This window comes from Dromaius novaehollandiae, chromosome 4 (genome assembly GCF_036370855.1).
Source record: "Dromaius novaehollandiae isolate bDroNov1 chromosome 4, bDroNov1.hap1, whole genome shotgun sequence".
In the NCBI taxonomy this organism is placed as follows: Eukaryota; Metazoa; Chordata; class Aves; order Casuariiformes; family Dromaiidae; genus Dromaius; species Dromaius novaehollandiae.
In genome coordinates, this window is record NC_088101.1 from 87616965 (window position 1) to 87633981 (window position 17017).

The window sequence follows — 17017 nt, forward strand, 5'->3', positions numbered from 1 at the left end:
AAGCGAGGTAGAAGAGGGCACCGGAGGGATGTGAGGCCGCGGTGCCTGCGCTCGCGGGGAGCGGGATGTGACATGCCAGCAACTTCCTCCCGGCCCTGTGTTCACAGCTGCGCTTCAGACTGTGTTTAACAGTTCCCATCGCCTCGGGCACAACCAGATGGGCAAGAGAAAGCGTTGCAAAACGACAGCAGGGATCCGCAGACCACAGCAAGGCCGAGGATGCAAAGCCCCAGCGTCGGCGGGATGCTTCACCTGCGGGACACGGCCGAGGGTGGCAGGAGAAGCCCTGCCGCCCGCGCGCCCCGGCCCTCAAGGCAGGCGTTAAGTGCTGTGAGCATTAGTTTAGTTTTTGTCACTCTGCTCCTGCTGCTGGAGGGAGGGAAAACAGGCCAGGAGCCCTTGAAAGCAGTCGCTGCCGTGGTGGGAAGAGCAGGGCACGACGGAGAGCTGGGCCCTTCTTCCCGAGGACCCAGGCCCAGCAGCACCAGCAGAGCCCCAGGACTCCTGCACCGCCGAGCAGGTGAAGAGGATGCAAATAGGGAAGATCGGTAGCTATAACATCTCTTCCACCGAGTCTTTTTAGTCCTCGTGTCCTGTTCACTTAACCAGAAAACTAGGGTGAATTATGCTGTCTTTTTTACAGATGACAAGTCCATTTTTCCCGGATAATGCTTGTGATCATAAGGTATTTGAGACGTTAATGAAACGCACTTCTCTCAGCCAAAGCAGATTAAGATAAAAATCTCATCGCGGAATTATAGCAAGCAAAACTGTATGAATATTTAAAAGGCGAGCGTCAGGAAAAGCCACGTGGGAGGCTCCAGCTGCGAGGAGAAGATGATGTTACAGGGACCGAGGCTGAAAAGTGCTGGGCCTTCTCCTGAAGTTATCAAGGGGAGAAGGCAATACGTGGTTTGGGAAGAAGGTATTTGGGCTGCTTCCCGCTGGGAGCGGGGATAGGGCACAGGGTGGGTTGGTGAATATGCACCCGCTGCCGCTGCCTCTCCTCCAGCCAGCTGGGAAATGCTCAGCGAGTCCGCGGATGGTGCCAAGCTGGGGGGAGCGGCGGATGCACCCGGGGGCTGTGCTGCTGCCCAGAGGGACCTGGACGGGCTGGAGAGATGGGCGGGGGGAACCTCGCGGAGGTCAGCGACGGGCAGGGCAGGGTCCTGCCCCGGGAGGAACAGCCCCAGGCGCCGGGACAGGCCGGGGCCGACCTGCGGCCGAGCAGCTCTGCGGAGAAGGGCTGGGGGTGCTGGTGGGCACCAAGCTGACTGTGAGCAGGTCCAGCGACGGGCTGCTGAGATGATGAAGGGACTGGAGCGTCCCTCATTCGAGGGAAGGCTGCGAGAGCTGGGGCTGTTCAGCCTGGAGAAGCGACGGCTCAGGGGATCTCAGCACCGAGCGGCTCTCAGAGGTTCTTGCTGCACGAGTGAAACCGGTTATTTATCCGGAGGCCAAGCGCGTTGCCTGCAGCATCCCGCCCGTAATGAGGAGAACCGTCTCCCGGGAGCAGCGTGCGGCCCCCGATGAGCCCGGTGCCGGGTTCAGGCTGGAGCAGGCATTGATTTTTATGGGTCTTTGGAGGGTGTAATCAAGAGAGAGGAATTCACTCGATAGCGAGCGGGCAGGGAGAGCGCACGGCGTGGCATTAGGAAAGGGCGCGCTGCAGGTGAGTGACAGGTTCAGAGCGTGACATTTCCCAGCTGGCAGGAGTGCAGGAGGCCGTACGGCTCCGAGCGGATCCCCCGGGGAGGGGAAAACAAGGAGCAGGGCAAAATCGGTTGGGATCGAAACAGATCTTGCTGATAGTTCAGTGGTGGATGGGACAGTTTTGCCTAAAAGCTGGTGGGTTGCTTGCTATGGGAGTCACCCGAAAAGTCCAGGCTGGAGAAATTCTGCATCACAAGAGGGACGAGCTGGACCCCCATGGTCTTCCCTCCGTGTCCTCTAAAGGACTGGCCCCCCGCTCGTTTCTGGAGCTGGGAACTGGGAATTGGAGACAGCAGAGCCCACCGAGCCGTCCCCCGCGCCGCAGTCCCTGGGTTCTTACCTCCTTTCTCCGTAAGAGGATGTGTCCGACACGCTGACGTCCATCCCTCGTGCTGTCGAGCTCGTACCTCGCACAAGCAGCCTTCTCTCGTCTTGTTTCCACGCGGCGTCCTTCAGGTGTCTAGGGAATCAAAAAGCAGGATGAGAAACGCTCGGTAATTAGAGAGCTAAGCTTCTTGCCTTAAATATTTTAGTTAAAGTCGTGTAGACCTTCAAGAAAGAGACGGTATGAAAAAGCACGCAGATGAAGAGCTGCTGCAGCCCAGCAAAGCGCGGTGGCCATCTGCACGGAGCCTGTCCTTCGGCCACCAGGGATGACTGCTGGGGAGGGATTTGCCCTCTGGCCAGGTTTATAGAAAAATAGCTCTTTCTTTCGCTGACTGTACACAGTGGTCGGCAGAGCAGCTTTTCTCCGATAGGTTTTGCAGCTTCTCCTGATTCCTTTGGGCCATCCGAGCAGAACGAGAGCATTTACTCTGATCCGCGACAGCTCTTTAATTAGCCCAAAAAGGCATAATGAGATCGTTGCCTGGAAGTGGAAGCTACATAAATTCAGACTACAAATAAGGCATAAATGTTTAACACCAAAGGGAATTAAGTAGTGGGAAGAAGCGTGGTAGATGCCTTCCCCGGCCGGGAGGGAGAGCTCGGGCGAAGCGGTCCCAGCCCCGGGATGGCTCCAGCCGATCTCCATCTCCACGCCGTGGCCATGCCGGGGTGGTCCAGGCTTTGCTAGCTGCTGCGGGCTTGCCCAAAATATCCCTTTCTTCACCCATAGCATGGCCCAGCATCGACCAGCCTGGGCACCCTTTGCCAGCCGCCTTGCAGAGCAGCGTCCCGCTGAGCTTCCTTTGACTGAAAACACCCGGATTGCTCTCAAAACTGGCGTTTGCCCATCCTGACCCCTCGTTATAAGATTTTTTCATGCATTTGGCTTCATCAGCTATTTAGCAGCCAGGAAAGGACAACGTGCCTAGGGTGCTGCCTGCTTCGATGCCGGTCCGGCAGGACGGGGCTTCCAGCCCTTTTTAGGGAGACTTTTCTGCAGAGAGACGAGCAAACCTGGGTGCCTTTTCCAGCAGCGTCTGATGGGGAAGAAGCTCGGTGAAGCTCTTCCCATCTTGCTCACACGGGTGTTTCCACGGAGGGTGGTTTGGCAACGTAGCAGAAAAGCCTCGCAGGTGATTGATACACCGGGGTGTGAGAAAACGGGCTTGGAAGGAGCTCGGCAGGAGACCTGCCTCCTCCCCCGAGGAGAACCGGGTGGCAGGGGACAGGCTGGGCCTGCAGCGCGAAAGGCTCGTGCTCGGGATGAAACCCTGCGCTATTGCCAAGGTGCTCGGGGGGGATCGATGCCAAAGTTTGCATTTTAAACTTCTAACTGAATTTTTTTAATTAAAAATGATTCCTTCTTTTGCATACATATATATATATTTAATCCTTTATGAGGCAGCAAAGCTAGAACCAGCGGCTTTGCCTTTGCGTTCAGCCTGCTTCCCCTCGCTGCCTGTTCAGCAGCGCACGTCCCGCACATAGAAACGCTCTTCTCCTCGACAGCAGCATCTTCCCACTCTTCCCTCTCCCGTCAGCACGCGCTGCTCCGGGCAGGCTCGCGGCTCCCTGGCAGCTCCGAGGCCGCGGCGTGGCATCCCCCGACCGGTCCCCGTCATCGCTTCCCCTGGGTCCGCAGGCGATGCCGGTGCCCAGGGCTGCTCTGTCTTTCCCAGGATTGTGTTTTTCAGGATTTCCTCCCAGAGCGGCAGCTCTTTCCACCATTTCCCGGGCAGCGCGGCGAAGGGAAGGGGGTGCCGACCCCGGAGCGCTAACACTGGGAGCCGGGTCCTGTCCCGGGCGCCGAGATAGGGGCTGCCAGGGCACCCGGCACTTCAGCTTTCACGGAAATCAGTGGAATTACGGACTTTCAGTGCTTTTTTAGCGGAGCTGTGGTGGATTTTCGCTGTGTGCTTTTGGTGCCCAGCAGAAATCACGAGCAGAAGCTGAACAGTTTTATCACACTGCGATAAATGACACAGGCTCATGCGTGCAGCTGAGTGCAGTTATGTGCCATATAACGTTACAGTTGTAGCCAAGCTATAAAAAGCACTAATTTTCGCGGTAGGACCGGTCAGTGGTGAAGAAGGAAGCACTTCAGGAGATCGTGCTCTCAGCGAAATGGCTCTGCATCTCTTCTGCGTGAGATCTGGGCAAAGCGGCCGCGATGCACCGGCCCCTCGGTCCCACTCAGCCAGTGGCCATCTCCCCCCAGCCCCGGACGAGCCTCAAGATGCAGCGTTTCCCCCAGAAAACCGCACGTCCTACCAGGGCCCTGCCTTCAAACCTGCTTTGGGCAGCTCAGGCTTTCCTCCGCCTCCGGGAGGTTTTGGCTCAGGCCCAGGCGATGCTCCCTGCCGCAAGCCGAGTGCCTGAACCGCAGCTCTTATGCGCAATAAAACCAGCCCTGAAAAGAAGGGGAACGTCCCCCGCGAACCAAACCGCGGGCACGAAGGGCTGCGATGCCCTTCTTTCCCTTGTGCAACACCAATAGCTAAAAAAAAACCCAAAACCCATAATACCAAAGAATAATAATACCAAACCCAACCCACAGCACCAAGCTGGGGCCGCAGTCTGTCTTGCCCCCCCCCCCCCCGCCCAGCCCCCTGTGCCACCGGGCATCTCCCCACGGGATGATACACCGGGGACCGGGACTAAACGGTGGGGCTGAGGGCTGGGTGTTTCGGGAGAGTTTCGTTGCAGGGAAGCTGCTGCCGCCGCTCCCGGGACAACCCCACGGCACCTCCCTGGTGCTTCGTCCAGAAGAGCAGATCTGTCCGAGCTGCTTGCTAGTCTTAGAGCCGGCAGCTAGAAAAAAAGGGCAAAACCCCATCTCCTATGGATCTGTGGACTCAAAAGCAAGCGTATGCTCAAATGCCTCGTTGATCAGAGGAACTGGGATCTGGAAGCTCCCTGCAGACCCAGCCTGAGAGCTGCTTGTTGGACACGGACCTTTCTCGGCTCTGTTGCAGGCTGAAATCGGAAAGACCCCTTTGATGGGTGTCTGGTGGACCAGAAACGACCTGCAAACCCCCTCCTTGGGATGGTGCCTGGTCGCCCGGCTCCGAGGACCGCGTTCTCACCTGGATCCTTCCTCAGGACACCTGAGGGCTCAGGATCACGCAGGGCACTATCACGACCCTGGTCCCCCCGAGCCTCCTGGGTCCGGCTCCGGGCACGCTGCGCCCACCAAGGACCAGCTGCTCCTGGGGCAAATCCTGGACCAGGCCGGGGCTAGCCGGCTCCTTCGGAAAAGCTGGGAAGGGATGCAGTTTAGCTTGGCCGTGCAGGTGTTTCTGCCAACTCCGAGGGTTTTTTCCCTTTGCCAGAAGCAAAATGTTCTTGTGGTCGGGGTTTAGTTAAGCTTTTCAGGTCGCTTTCTGCTCCCTTCATCCAGGTTAATGTCCCAGGGGAAGATGTGGCTTTGACATGAAAAGCCAAGGAGCTGTAGTGGGAAAAAACTAAAAATCACCAGCCGGCGCTTGTGAGGGGAAGCGTTCATCAGGGCACAGATAAATGGGATTTTTCTAGCACTTGGTTCCTTCAGCCCCTTTTTTGGGGTGACAGGGTTTGACCCAAATTCATGACTCACCTAGGCCTCCTTCACGCCTGGGGATCCCAGGGGAGATTGGGGACCCCCAAAGCCTGCAGAGAAGGGTGGTCTCGCTGCTCCCCAGCTCTGCAGAGCTCCAGCCAGCCCGGTCGCGGGTCCCCCGCCTGCTGCCCACCCGCCAGGCAGGGCCGGGAGCTTTCCAGGTTGCTTCACCGCCAGCGAAGAGGAGGGTTTGTGCCCTCTCCTGAGCCACCAGCAGCACCCGCTTATGTGACACAAGTATTTCCACGATGGTGGGAAGGAGCTGATGGACATCAGCAAGGGAAGGGGACGTGGTGGGGGCCACGGCGTGGGCAGGAGAGCTTGCCCATCCCAAGTGCAGCTCAATGCAGGCAGGACGACGGGTGCCCTGCTACGGTCCGACACGGGGCTCTTGCCAGGACCAGCTTGCAGCAGCCCTGTGTTTCCACCCGTACGTCTAGGCCTGGTCTCACACGCAGAGCTGGACTCTGGTCTTGGCACTGCACTGGGCTGGGTTGCTTCGCCTCCAGCCCCAAACCGTGCTGCTGCCGGCGCGCGGGACGCCCCGCCAAGGAGCCAGCGGAGAAGCCGGGGCTCTGCCCGCAACATGCTCCATCTCGTCCTGGTCCTGCCACCCTGTCCCACCACGGCCAGGCCACCAGCATCGCGGCCCCCCAGCCCCTCGCCCGGCCGAATTACCCCGCAGGACACCCGAGCCAGGGCAAGCAAACGTGGGGTGCGGGGGAGCCCGGCGCAGCCTCGCTTTTAATCAAAGCACGGGAGGATACAGGGTGGGGTCGAAAACCAGCGCAACCGCTTGCAGCAGAGGTCCTCAAGGCAGCACCCGCCTGCCGCCGTCCCTGCCCGGCCCGTCCGGCGCGTTTGTCCGTGTCTGGGGAGAAGCAGGTCACGTCTGTCCTCCCACACCTGGATGAGCCCTGCAGTGACCTTACTCTGGACTTGCTTCTTCAGCTCTCGCCGTCTTCTCGCTGCTCCGAACATCGCCCATCAGACGGAAGAAGTACTGTCCTGCATCGCTAGCAAACTTCTGCTCCGGAGCCTCCAGCGACGAGCTGTCTGCTGGGCTGGCGGGGAGGTGACACGGTGCTGCCAGCCCTGGAGGACACGTCCAGACAGAGACACCCAGGGAGGCGGCAGCTCGTTTTGGGGGGGTGGGGGGTGTTTCGTTGCTTTTCGATGTCTCCCTCGGCCGTACGGACAGGCTGCTCTTCTCCGCCGACTTCTTACGGAGGCGTTTGGCGGGAGGGCTGGCGTTTGGGTGGCTCTTTCTACGCTGGCTTGAGCCTTCCTTCGGCCGGCCAGACGGTGGGCCGGCTCTTCGGGAGGCCTCCCGCCGACCGGGGTCGGAACCGGACCACCTCGCTGTTCTCCTGCCAGCGGCTGGGGGACGGAGCCGCGCGCACGGCGCTGTCCCCTGCGGAGAGAGGGACAGGGACGGCGCGTGGGGAAGGGTGGCCCGGCCTCGGGGAGCAGGGTGAGAGAACCGGCCGAGCCCGTCGGGACGCCGGGACCTGCCATCGCCGGGAGCGGGCTAGCAGGAGATGGGACAGGGAGGACCTCGGCGCATCACGCTCATGGGACTGGGGACGCGTGCAGGTGCCACCTCCTGAGCTCATCCCTAGGGAAGCTCCTGCTCCCGGGAGGCTCCAGCCTGTCCTGGTCCTCACAGGTGAGACAAATCTCAGCACGAAGCGTGGGTCACCCGTAAGTACCCCGTGCCCTTCCCAATGCCGGACATAGGCGTGGGGCTGGCAGAGGTGACATGGGACCTATGGGGAGGCAGCTGGAGCATCCGAGGGGTGGATATCCCTGCTCGGGCACCCAAAATGCATCCCTGGTGGGGTGCAGCGGGCTGGGCGCAGCCTGCACCAAGGGGTGAGAGCGCTTTGGCCCACCCAAAGTGGGCACCCACATTTGGGGAGCCCTCGGCGCCCCTGACCACACGCCCTGGTCTCACACGGGGAGCTGTGACGCATCAGGAGGGCTCTGAGCCGCACCGGCCGGCCCCGCACGGACGATGCATTGAAACCGAGGGAGCTCTTCCCAAAGTGATGCTCCGGAGGCTCATCCAGACACTGACGGCCCAGACCAAGCCCGCCACGTCCCCTCTGCACCAACCCGACCCCGTACCGGGGCGAGAAGGGCTCCCCGCACCCGCAGCCTGCGCGGGGCTCCCGGCAGCGGTGGTGGCCGGCTCCGGGGCGGACGCGGAGGAGTCCAGCGCCCTGCGTCGCCGCTGCAGGATGGAGTCCAGCTGGCTGTCCCGGCCCTTCAGGCTGCTCCTCCGCCAGCTCGGCGTCCTGCCGGTCCTCCTCATGTTGCCCTAGGAAATAACAGCCGAGACATTAATGTCCAGACCGCCCCAGAGACCCCAAGGAGCAAATACCGCCACCGGCCTCCGCCTGTAGCCCTGCACGGAGGGAGCATCACTGGACGCTCCTGGGGAGATGCCACCAGCCCTAGTACTAACGATGCAGCTCCATTGGCGCAGCAGGCGCGTGTCCACCGGCGAGGGACGGGCCGTGCACGCGCAGGAGGTGCTGCACGCCGAAGCCTGGGCAGACCTAGTGCAGCCCCGGGCTTACGCGGGGCTGCTGCAAATGGTTGCAAAGCCATCGAGGTCTTTGCATGACGCAAAAGTCAGTTTGGGGATTTCTGCCCATGCAGGAACATCAAGGAAGATGCCAGCAGAGCCAAGCCCCGGCCTGCAGGCCTTGTGCTGCCCTGGGATGCTGCTGTGCATCTCCCGCCCCGGCTCGGCTCGGGTGCCCGGTGCTCAGCTCTGCGCCCACCGAGGGAATGGCCCAGCGCGAAGGTGAGCAGTGAGGGGACAGGGAAGGGGGGGTGTTTCCCCATTTGTGCTGGTCGTGCCCCGGGGCTGGGACAGCGATGCTCACCAAAATGCCCCGCAGCTCCATCGCCGCACTCTTCCGCTTGCTGCCTGCCGTGGACGGGCCCTGCGGAGGATGCGGAGGGGATGCAACCACGTCCTGCCGTCCCATCGGGTCCTAGAGGTGCAGGAACCCTTCCCACCCCCTGGGCTGGGCGCTGCTGCTGCAGCTCCGAGGTCCCTGCCCCATAAACCCAAGCCGCAAGGCGCAAGACCCCGTCCTTGCTCCCCTTTCCTTCGGCATCAGACCCTGGAAGGGTGCACAGGGAGCTGGATGCTGCCGGGAGCAGACCATCCCCCAGTCCAGCTGAGGCCTGGGGCTCGTCAGGCACCCGGAGACCTTCTCCCATGGGATGGGGGATGTCTGGAAGGAGCCAACGCCGGGCCTCTGTGTACCTGGCCCAGGGGCGCCCGGTCCTTCGCCGACCTCAGGACCACCCCGCTCTTGATGCGGTCCATCATCTCCTGCACGGCTCGAGCTTTAACGTCGTCGGCGTCCGGCTTGTCTGCGCGGAGGGAGGGAGGCGAGCGGGTGCTCTGAGCGGGTCGTGGGGGCCGTGCCGAGGGTGCCAGCCCGACCCCGGCACCGTCCCCGCTCCAAAGCCCAGCCCCAAGCCCAAACCCCGCTGCACCCGCGCCGCGGCAGCCCTCTCCGTGCACGGGGGAGCCTGGGCAAGGAGCCTCCCCCCGCGGCATCCCCCATCGCTTTGGGGCAGGGGCTCAGCCCCCCGGCCCTGCCGGAGCACCCCGCGGCGCCGGGCACCCTCGGGTGCAGCGGGGCGGCCGGCGGGACGACTCACCGCCTTTCCCCTTGGCCAGCCCCTTCCTCCGCCGGATCGCCGAGAGGGGACTAGGAGGCAGAGAGCAGCGTGAGCGCCCGGCCCGAGGCGGCCCCTGGCCCCCGCTGCCTCTGCCCGGGGACGTCAGCCCCGCCGGCGCTTACTCCACGGGGGCAGTGGGGCCCGGCGGCGGCAGCGGCGGTGGCGGCGGCGGCTCCGGGGGGTCGGTCGGCGGCGGCGGGTCCCTGGCCAGCGTCTCCTCCAGCTCCTGCACTGCAGCGGGGGACGGCGGGGGGCAAGTAGTGAGAGTGCTGCAGGGTGTCGGGATGGCGGGGGGGGGGCTGCACCCCTGCAGAGCCGCCCCCCACCCATGCACGGAGCTGGGGGTATCGCGGGCATCCAGCCACCTCTTTTCTCCCGCTCCGCAAGCTGCAGCTGGGCCTCCTGCAGCCGCTGCCGCAGCTGCGCTTGCTCCTCTTCCGCCGCGGCGAGAGCGGCTCGGGCCAGGTCCAGCTCCTCCTGCGCCGGCCTCGTCGCCAGCTGCTCCTCCAGCGCCGTCACCTGCGGGCGCAGCGGCACGCGGGGCAGAGGCGGTCCCCAAAGCCAGCCCCGCCGAGGACGCGGCGCCGGGGCTGCCCCAGGCCGGCTCGCGGGCAGCCGTGCAACGCCCCGAGCAGTGTTTGTGGGCGTCATCGGCTGGGTCGTCGCTGCACGGCGTGCCGGGGGGCTGCTGGGGGGAGTGGGCTCGAGGGGGGCAACCCAAGCCCCAGGCGAGACCTTTATGGGGACCAGCATCCTAAATAGCTCCAGGTGCCCCAGGCTGGGCGAGGGGCCGCCCATTGCAGCCTGCAGGACCATGCACGGTTTGCAGAAGGTGCCCAGGGGACAACTATCCGTCGGATTTTGTGCACGAACGAGCGAGCATCAGGCAAAGCAAGCGGGCGGCACGTCCAGCGCGGCCGCGGGTGTGGGTCTGCACCAAGCACAGCCCGGCGGCGGGACCCCGGGGCCGGCGGGACCCCGGGGGCGGCGGGACCCCGGGGGCAGCGGGACCCCCCTACCTGCTGCCGGTGCTGCTGCTGGGCTTCCTCCAGCGCGCGGGTGAGGTTGCCCACGTCCTCCAGCGCCCGCAGGAGCTGGGCGTTGGGCCCCACACTCTGCAGCAGGATGCTGCTCTGCCTGTTGGCTTCCTTCTTCTCCACCAGCATCTGCCCAAGGCGCCGGCGGTCAGACGGGGACGGACCCCCCCCCCAAATCGCCCCCCCGCGGGGTGAAACGCCGTACCTGGTGGGCGAAGGCCTCGGCGTGCAGCCGCAGCTCCTGCTCCAGCTCCAGCTGCTGCACCGCCTCGCAGTAGTCCTGGGTGACGATCTGCGACACTGCCGGGCAGGACAGCGGCGGCTCAGCGGCGCCCGGCCGGCAGCTCTGCGCTGCGCCGTTGCCTCCGGCTCCCGGGGTGCTTGCACTGGGCTGCACTGGGATGGACTGGGAGCCGGCCGGCTCCCGCCGCGGCTCTCCCAGCAGCAGCAGGATGCCGGAGGCACCGCCGGCCGGGCGCTCGCTCCCGCTCACCTCTTTTGAAGGACGTCAGAGCCCGCTGGTTCCTGTCCAGGGCCGCCCGCAGCACCTGCTTCTCCCTGCTTTCCTCCTCCAGCTGCGAGCAGGGGATGCTCCTAGTGCCGGGCTCCGCCCGACCCCCGCCCCGGCCTTTGGTCCCCCCAAACCACTGGGCAGAGCTCAGGGAGGGGCTCCGGGGGCCGCCGGAGCTGGGGACGGGGGGAGCGGCTCGGAGCCGAGCCTGCCCGGGAGACGGGTCCGCGCGGGGTGCCAGCCGGTACCTGCTCCTGCAGCTCCCTGTTGCGGCTCTGCAGCTCCTGAGCCTCAGCGGTGAGATCCTTCTTCTCGGCCAGCAGCCGGGAGATCCTCTCCTGCAGGTCTTGGAGCCAAAGCGGGAGAAACAGCGTGGGAAAAGGGATGGAGCGGGGCCCCAGCTGGGCATCCCCGGCCCTTCCTGGCCCCATCCCTAGTGACCTCGTTGGAACCGGTTCTGGGAGCCGATCCGGGGGCATCAACCCAGCAGAAATCACCCCAAATTTTGCAGTGGTTTGTGGCCCAGCAGTGCTGTGCTGAGCACGGCTGAAAGGCGAAGGCAGCTTTGGAGGCAGCTGCCGCGGGAGATGGACCTCTGCCCGCCGCGGGATGGACCTGCCCCGGGCACGGGGAGCATCCGCAGCAGGCTCCGTTGCTCCTGGAGGAAGAACCCGGCAGCCCCCGGGGTCCCTGCACAGAGCTCCCCGCTCGGCCCTAAGGGACGCAGCTTCCCCTGGCCAGGCGTTACCACTGGAGCGGAGTGACGCCCCGGCCTGGCCCCGGCTCTGAGCCGAGCCATAACAACGGGCAAGTCAGCTACAGGCAGCAAAGGCAGCAGAAACTCTGAGGATGGAAAAAGAGGATGGAAAAGAAGAAGTCTGGGCTGCAGCATTTTCATTTCGTCTTTTTTTCTAGTATCATTTTCTTTTTTGCTAACCTGCAGTGAGGCCAGGACGCAAAGCGAAACTGCAGGACCAAACCATAGGTGATACTGGGCCGAGACAGACGGGCCGGGGTTGTGGCCAGCAGAGGGAAAATAATTATATAACTCCATAATTACTATTAATGAGTTAATTTGAGCACGTCACGAAGCGGACCTGCCTCTCACCTCGGAGCTGCTGCCCGTAGTGCTGGGCCGGGTCGGGGCCGGGCTCCTCGGCGGGTGCCTCCTCGGGGAGCTGCCCCGGGGCGGGCGGCAGCGCCTGGCTGAGCCGCTTGAGCTTCACGTTCTCCCGGTTCACCTGGGGCGAGACGGAGCCCGGCCGTCACCGGCGGCACCGGCTCTACCCGGACCCTTAAAAACCGACGGGTTATTTCTACCCGCGCCCGGACCCGCTGCTCGCTCCCGTGCGTCAGCCCAAAGTTGCAAGCTCCCAACGCCAAACGAGCTCCATGCACCGGGAAAACGGGCTGCCGGCCGTGCAAAAGGGAGGCAAAGGCAGCCGGGGGATCCCGGGGGAGGAAGGGCAGGAATCGAGCCCCGAAGGGGCCGCGGCGCAGGCAGCTCTCAAGACCGCGGAAACCTCTCGCCCCGGCGGTCAAACCCCGGTGCAAAGAGCCGGCCGGCCCCAGGGCTTTCCTTCCCCTGCGGCAAAGCTCGGCTCGGCTCGGTGGGAAAACTTCCCTGTTGCGCTTCTCCTTCCTGGCTTTCCGTTTCGGAAGGAGGGCCGGGAGGAAGGGGAGCGGGAGCCGGCTGCGGCGGGGCCCCGCGCTGCTCTGCACCTCCAGCCGGGAGGGAGCAGAGCTGGGAAAAAAGGAGGTTTTCCCCATTGCAGAAAAAGCCAGTGAAAATAATGGAAAGTTACTCCCTTTTCCAAATTTTTCCATGCACAACAGAACTGGAATTCTAATTCCAGCCGTTTTTGGACGGAAACTGGCATGTTTCTGCCTGGAAACGTTGTTGAAACGTCGCCTCGAGAAGCCCCCACCTCGGTCCGCCCTCCCGGCTGTGATGCCTGTCTGCAGCGAGGAGCACGGGATATCGTGGGGCTATCCAGCTGGGGACATCCCAGGAGATACGGTCCAGGCTGGAGAAGGGCCCAGCGAGAGCCTGGGAGCAGGATGCTCCCGCACCGCCGTGCCCAGGAGCCAGAACAGCAGCGTTTGCAGGGCAGCGCTTTGCACTTGCCGGCTCTTTTGCCTTTTTCAGTAGAAAGTTGTCACCCAAAAAAAGGTGCAAAGGAGACACAGAGCGTGGGCACGAGAAGCCGCTTCGCCCCCTTCCCACGGGTGCTCGGCCCCGGGTCCCCCCCGGCCCGGCCTCACCTGGGCCGCGTACGCCTCGGCTTGCTGGCGACACGCTTTCTCGATCTCAAACTCCGTCTCCAGCGCCGAGAGCTCGGCCAGCAGCGCCTGCGACGCTGCGGACGGAGGAGGCTGGGCTCAGGTCCCCGCTCCGTCCTCGGCAGCCTGCCGGCACGGCTCCACCGGGTTGAGTGGGAACGACGTGTTTTGGAAGAGTGTAACCAGCTGCGCGGGCCAGCTCCCCGAGGGGACATCCTCTGGTGGCCCATGGGGTTGGGATTTGTCACCCCTGGCATGAGAGGGCTGTGGGGGGGTCCCAGGCCAGAGCCGGTCCCGTCCCTCTCCAGGGCGCTGGCCAGAGGCTGGTTGACGCATCCACCAGAGCTTCCCTGCTGGGGCTCCCCGGAGAGCTGGAGACACCCTGGGTGGAGCTTGTGCCTTCTGCTCCGAGATGGAGGTGGAAACCAGCTCCCAGGTCAGAAACGGGACCTCCCAGCGCCGCTGCGGAGCTGCCCGCGAAGAGGGGCGGCGGGGGAAGGACTCACCTTGCTCAAACTCGGACAGCTTCTCCTTCGCTTCGTCCATCTCCTGGAAGAGGGTCCGACGCTGCTGGGGGAGAGAAGCGTCGCACGACGTCTCGTTTGCACTGCGCTGCGGGAGCTCGGCGAGGCCGGACCGCGTCCGCAGCCGCCGGGACGCTGCCAGCCGCGGCGGGGACGCTCGGCAGCCGCATTAGCCGCACGTGGCCACCAGAGACGAGGGGACGATGAGCTTCATGGTGGACTGGGATGGTGGCAAAAGCTGGATGTAGCCCCGCGGGGGGGATTTGGAGGGGTGAAACGCTGCTTTTGAGCAGCGTCGCTGATGCAACCGGGCTCTCGGGTGTAGGAGCCCTTCAAGAGGTGCCTCCAGGCCCGGAGCCGGTCGGGCTGTGCAACGGGCGGGCTGGGAGGGCCGCGGGGCGGGAGGCCTCCTCACGCGCTGCTGACTGCCACCGCAACGCCCCGGTGAGCTCAGCGCCGCAGCGTCACGGGGCCGCGGCAGGAGCCGGCACGGGGCACCCGGGGAGCGCAGGGCGCGGGGAGGTGGCCCTGCATCCCGGCAGCTCTGAGTCACGCCGGCAAGAGGGGGAGGAAAACGGGACATGAGCCCGTGGGAGATACCTGCACCGTATCTTCGTCCTCCTCCTCTGCCTCCTCCTCCTCCTCTTCTGCCTCCTCTTCCTCCTCCTCCTCTTCCTCATTACCTTCTGACTCCAGGATGGCTGCAGGGGAACCGAAAGCACAACAGAAAGTTGCTGCTGCAGGCAGAAACCCGGGGGATATTTCCACACATTTGCGCACGCTTTCCGCAGCCGCCTCGCAGCCGGCACCGCTCTGCAGCCGGGGAAGGTGCCAGGCACAGCCAGACGCCGGGAACCGGGGGGCTGGGGATGCTCAGCCCCTCCGGAGGCCGAACGTGCCGGGGGGGTGGCAGACAGCTCCGAACGAGCCCGGCCTGGAGCAGCGCGGCCTCCGAGAGCAGCTGCCGGCCCAAGGGGCTCTGCTGGGCGCCGGTTTAATTAACAAGCAATGGTTGGAGCTAATGCAACAGCGGGGACGTGGGCACCGGGGCGCTGGCGCTGCCTCCAGCCCCGCTCCTGGCTGCCAGCAGCTCATGCAAGTGTCACCACGTTGCAGCACTTGCTCTCAGCTCCCAAAATCCCCAACTCCCATCTGTGCCTGAGGAAGGAAAATTGCAGATTCCACTTAAAACGGCCTCGAACTTCACTGCCAACCTGGAGCAGCTTGAAGAAGAGAGATTTGGAAAGCTGTTGTGCAAAGCGTGTTGGGTGGGATCTCTTTGCCGTGTCCGGGCTCTGCCGGGCGGCCCGGGAGCCCGCCGGGCACCAAAGGCAGGACAAAGCCACGACAGGAGGAGCCAATTTTACCGCTTAAAAAGCAAAGCACAGAGCCAAGACCACGAGCGTCCCATGCCCAGCCCAGTCTCGTGATCGCTGTGTGACCGGTTTCCTGCCTGTTCCGCGGTTTCTTCCCCACTCACAGAACCTCACCCGGCCGTGCAAGCGGAGCGGCCGCGGAGCCGCCCGGCTGCCGGAGGGAAAGAAACCCGGCATGCTCAAACAGCAGGGCGAGGGAGGACGTGGGTGTTAGACCACGTCCCTGAGACCGTGGAAGTCGTGTCCTCGTTAAAAAAAACTGAAAAGAACATGAAATCCATAAGGTAGGACAAAAAAAAAAGACTTTGCAGAAGACTTTGCAAAGATCAGAATTGATGATAACAAGTTCTTTTTTAAAAAAAGCAACGTGGACGTGGAAACAAAGGCGACCTGGAGTAAAAGGGTTGCTCAGAGAAGAACCGAGCTGCCATGGGGTGAAGCCCCTGGGGAGACAAACAGCTGGGGCCAGACACGAGCCGAAGGGCAGGGGTGGGAGGCTGGTTCGCTCGGCGACGGCAGGTTCCCCCAGGACCTGCGTCAAGCGACGTGCTTGCGCGGCAGGCGCAACGTGAGCGGAAGGAGACACGCTTCAGACGGTCTGTGGCCATGCTCTGGTGCTCACTGCCGTGGGAACCGGGGGGACGTTGTCCGAAGAGCCATCACACCGGTTTTTGGAGGAAAAGGCCACCACAGACCGCCAAAGGCAAAGCCACCGCTGCCGCCCCGGGAAGCCCTTGCCCTGTGGCTCGCTGGAGGCTGGAGATGTGCTTCTGCCTATCTGCCCTTGCTGGGCCTTGGCCGTTACCCGCTGCTGGCGGTTGCGGGAACCTTGTCGGGCCCAGCCTGGCCGTTTCTGGAGCGACCACCACCACCGGCGAGTCCCTGCGTGGGGACAGGGCTCTGAGAGCAGCCGCCTCCGATGCACCAAGAAAGGTGGGAAAGCTCCAGGGATCGGAAGAGAGAACTGGAGCGATGCGCACAAGAAATAACGCGTTTTTCCCAGGAGTTACTGGAACCACTGTCCCAAGGACGTGGTGGACTCACCACCGCTGAATCAGCCCAGCTGGCTGCGGCGAGAGGAGGCACTTTAGGAGGCCTGGAAGGTGCGAGCAGCGGTGGGAAGCTGGGACTGAGACGCCGGGAGGCTCAGCAAGGCTATGCATCACGCCTTGAGCTCCCGTTTCCCGGATGCGACCCTCGAGGCGACGTGGGCCGCGGTGCATCCGGGCCCTGACGGGTGGCGGGGCAGGAATTCGGCACCTGCCTCTGACCCTTTCCGTAACAGGTCTAATCCGGTGGGGAATGTGCTCTGGAATCTAAATCCCCCCCCCCGGTTTTAATCCACCCCTCCGCTGCCGAGACCTTAAACCGCCCGCGAGGGCTGGCAACACCAGCGCAGTCAGCCCAGAGGCCCCGGTGATGGGCGCAGAGCCCCTCTGCCCTCCCTTGAGACCGGCGCGGCCGTGCTGGGACCCGTCTCCGTACGGGTGACCGGTGGCACTCGGCATCCGTCACCCACCGTGCTGGCTGCCTGCTGCACCCCGAGCCCGCCGCCCCTGCGAGGGTCTCACCTGCGAGGGGCCTCCCGCTCTCCCCAGCCCAGTCCATGGCGCCGGGCCGGTGCCTGCGCTCGCCGCAGCCGCCTGCCGCCCTCGCTCGGCTTTCCGCCCCGGCCCGGGGAAGTGAAACCTCCCCCCGGCCCCGCTGCCGGGGCTGCGCAGACGGCCGCAGCGCTGGGACAGGAGCCGAGCGCCCGCGCCAGCCGCGGCCCCGTCGCGGCGGTGCACAGCACGGTCCCAGGGCAGGACTGAGCACCGGGGGTGCTCAGGGGACACCAACCAGGGAAGCCACCCCGGGGTGGGGGGACATGCAAGAGC

The 17017-nt window shown here is 64.0% G+C and overlaps 1 protein-coding gene across 2 annotated transcripts; it reads right to left on the reverse strand.

Annotated features, from left to right (window-relative positions):
• Positions 1-6422: 6422 nt before the first annotated feature.
• Positions 6423-16801, reverse strand: LOC112994275 (shootin-1-like). 2 transcript variants are annotated; one of them, XM_064511701.1, is made up of 16 exons: positions 16712-16801; positions 14365-14465; positions 13747-13807; positions 13223-13317; positions 12066-12198; positions 11206-11303; positions 10940-11021; positions 10652-10746; positions 10429-10575; positions 9775-9928; positions 9532-9640; positions 9389-9438; positions 8985-9094; positions 8596-8655; positions 7829-8021; positions 6423-7112 (listed from the first exon to the last, which is right to left on the reverse strand). In XM_064511701.1, exons 1-16 carry the CDS (start codon positions 16746-16748, stop codon positions 6967-6969), a joined length of 1671 nt encoding a protein of 556 aa, XP_064367771.1. In that variant the 5' UTR covers positions 16749-16801; the 3' UTR covers positions 6423-6966. The 2 variants fall into 2 exon arrangements, with proteins under 2 accessions (XP_064367771.1, XP_064367770.1); XM_064511700.1 differs by having other exon boundaries at positions 13747-13810.
• Positions 16802-17017: the final 216 nt, after the last annotated feature.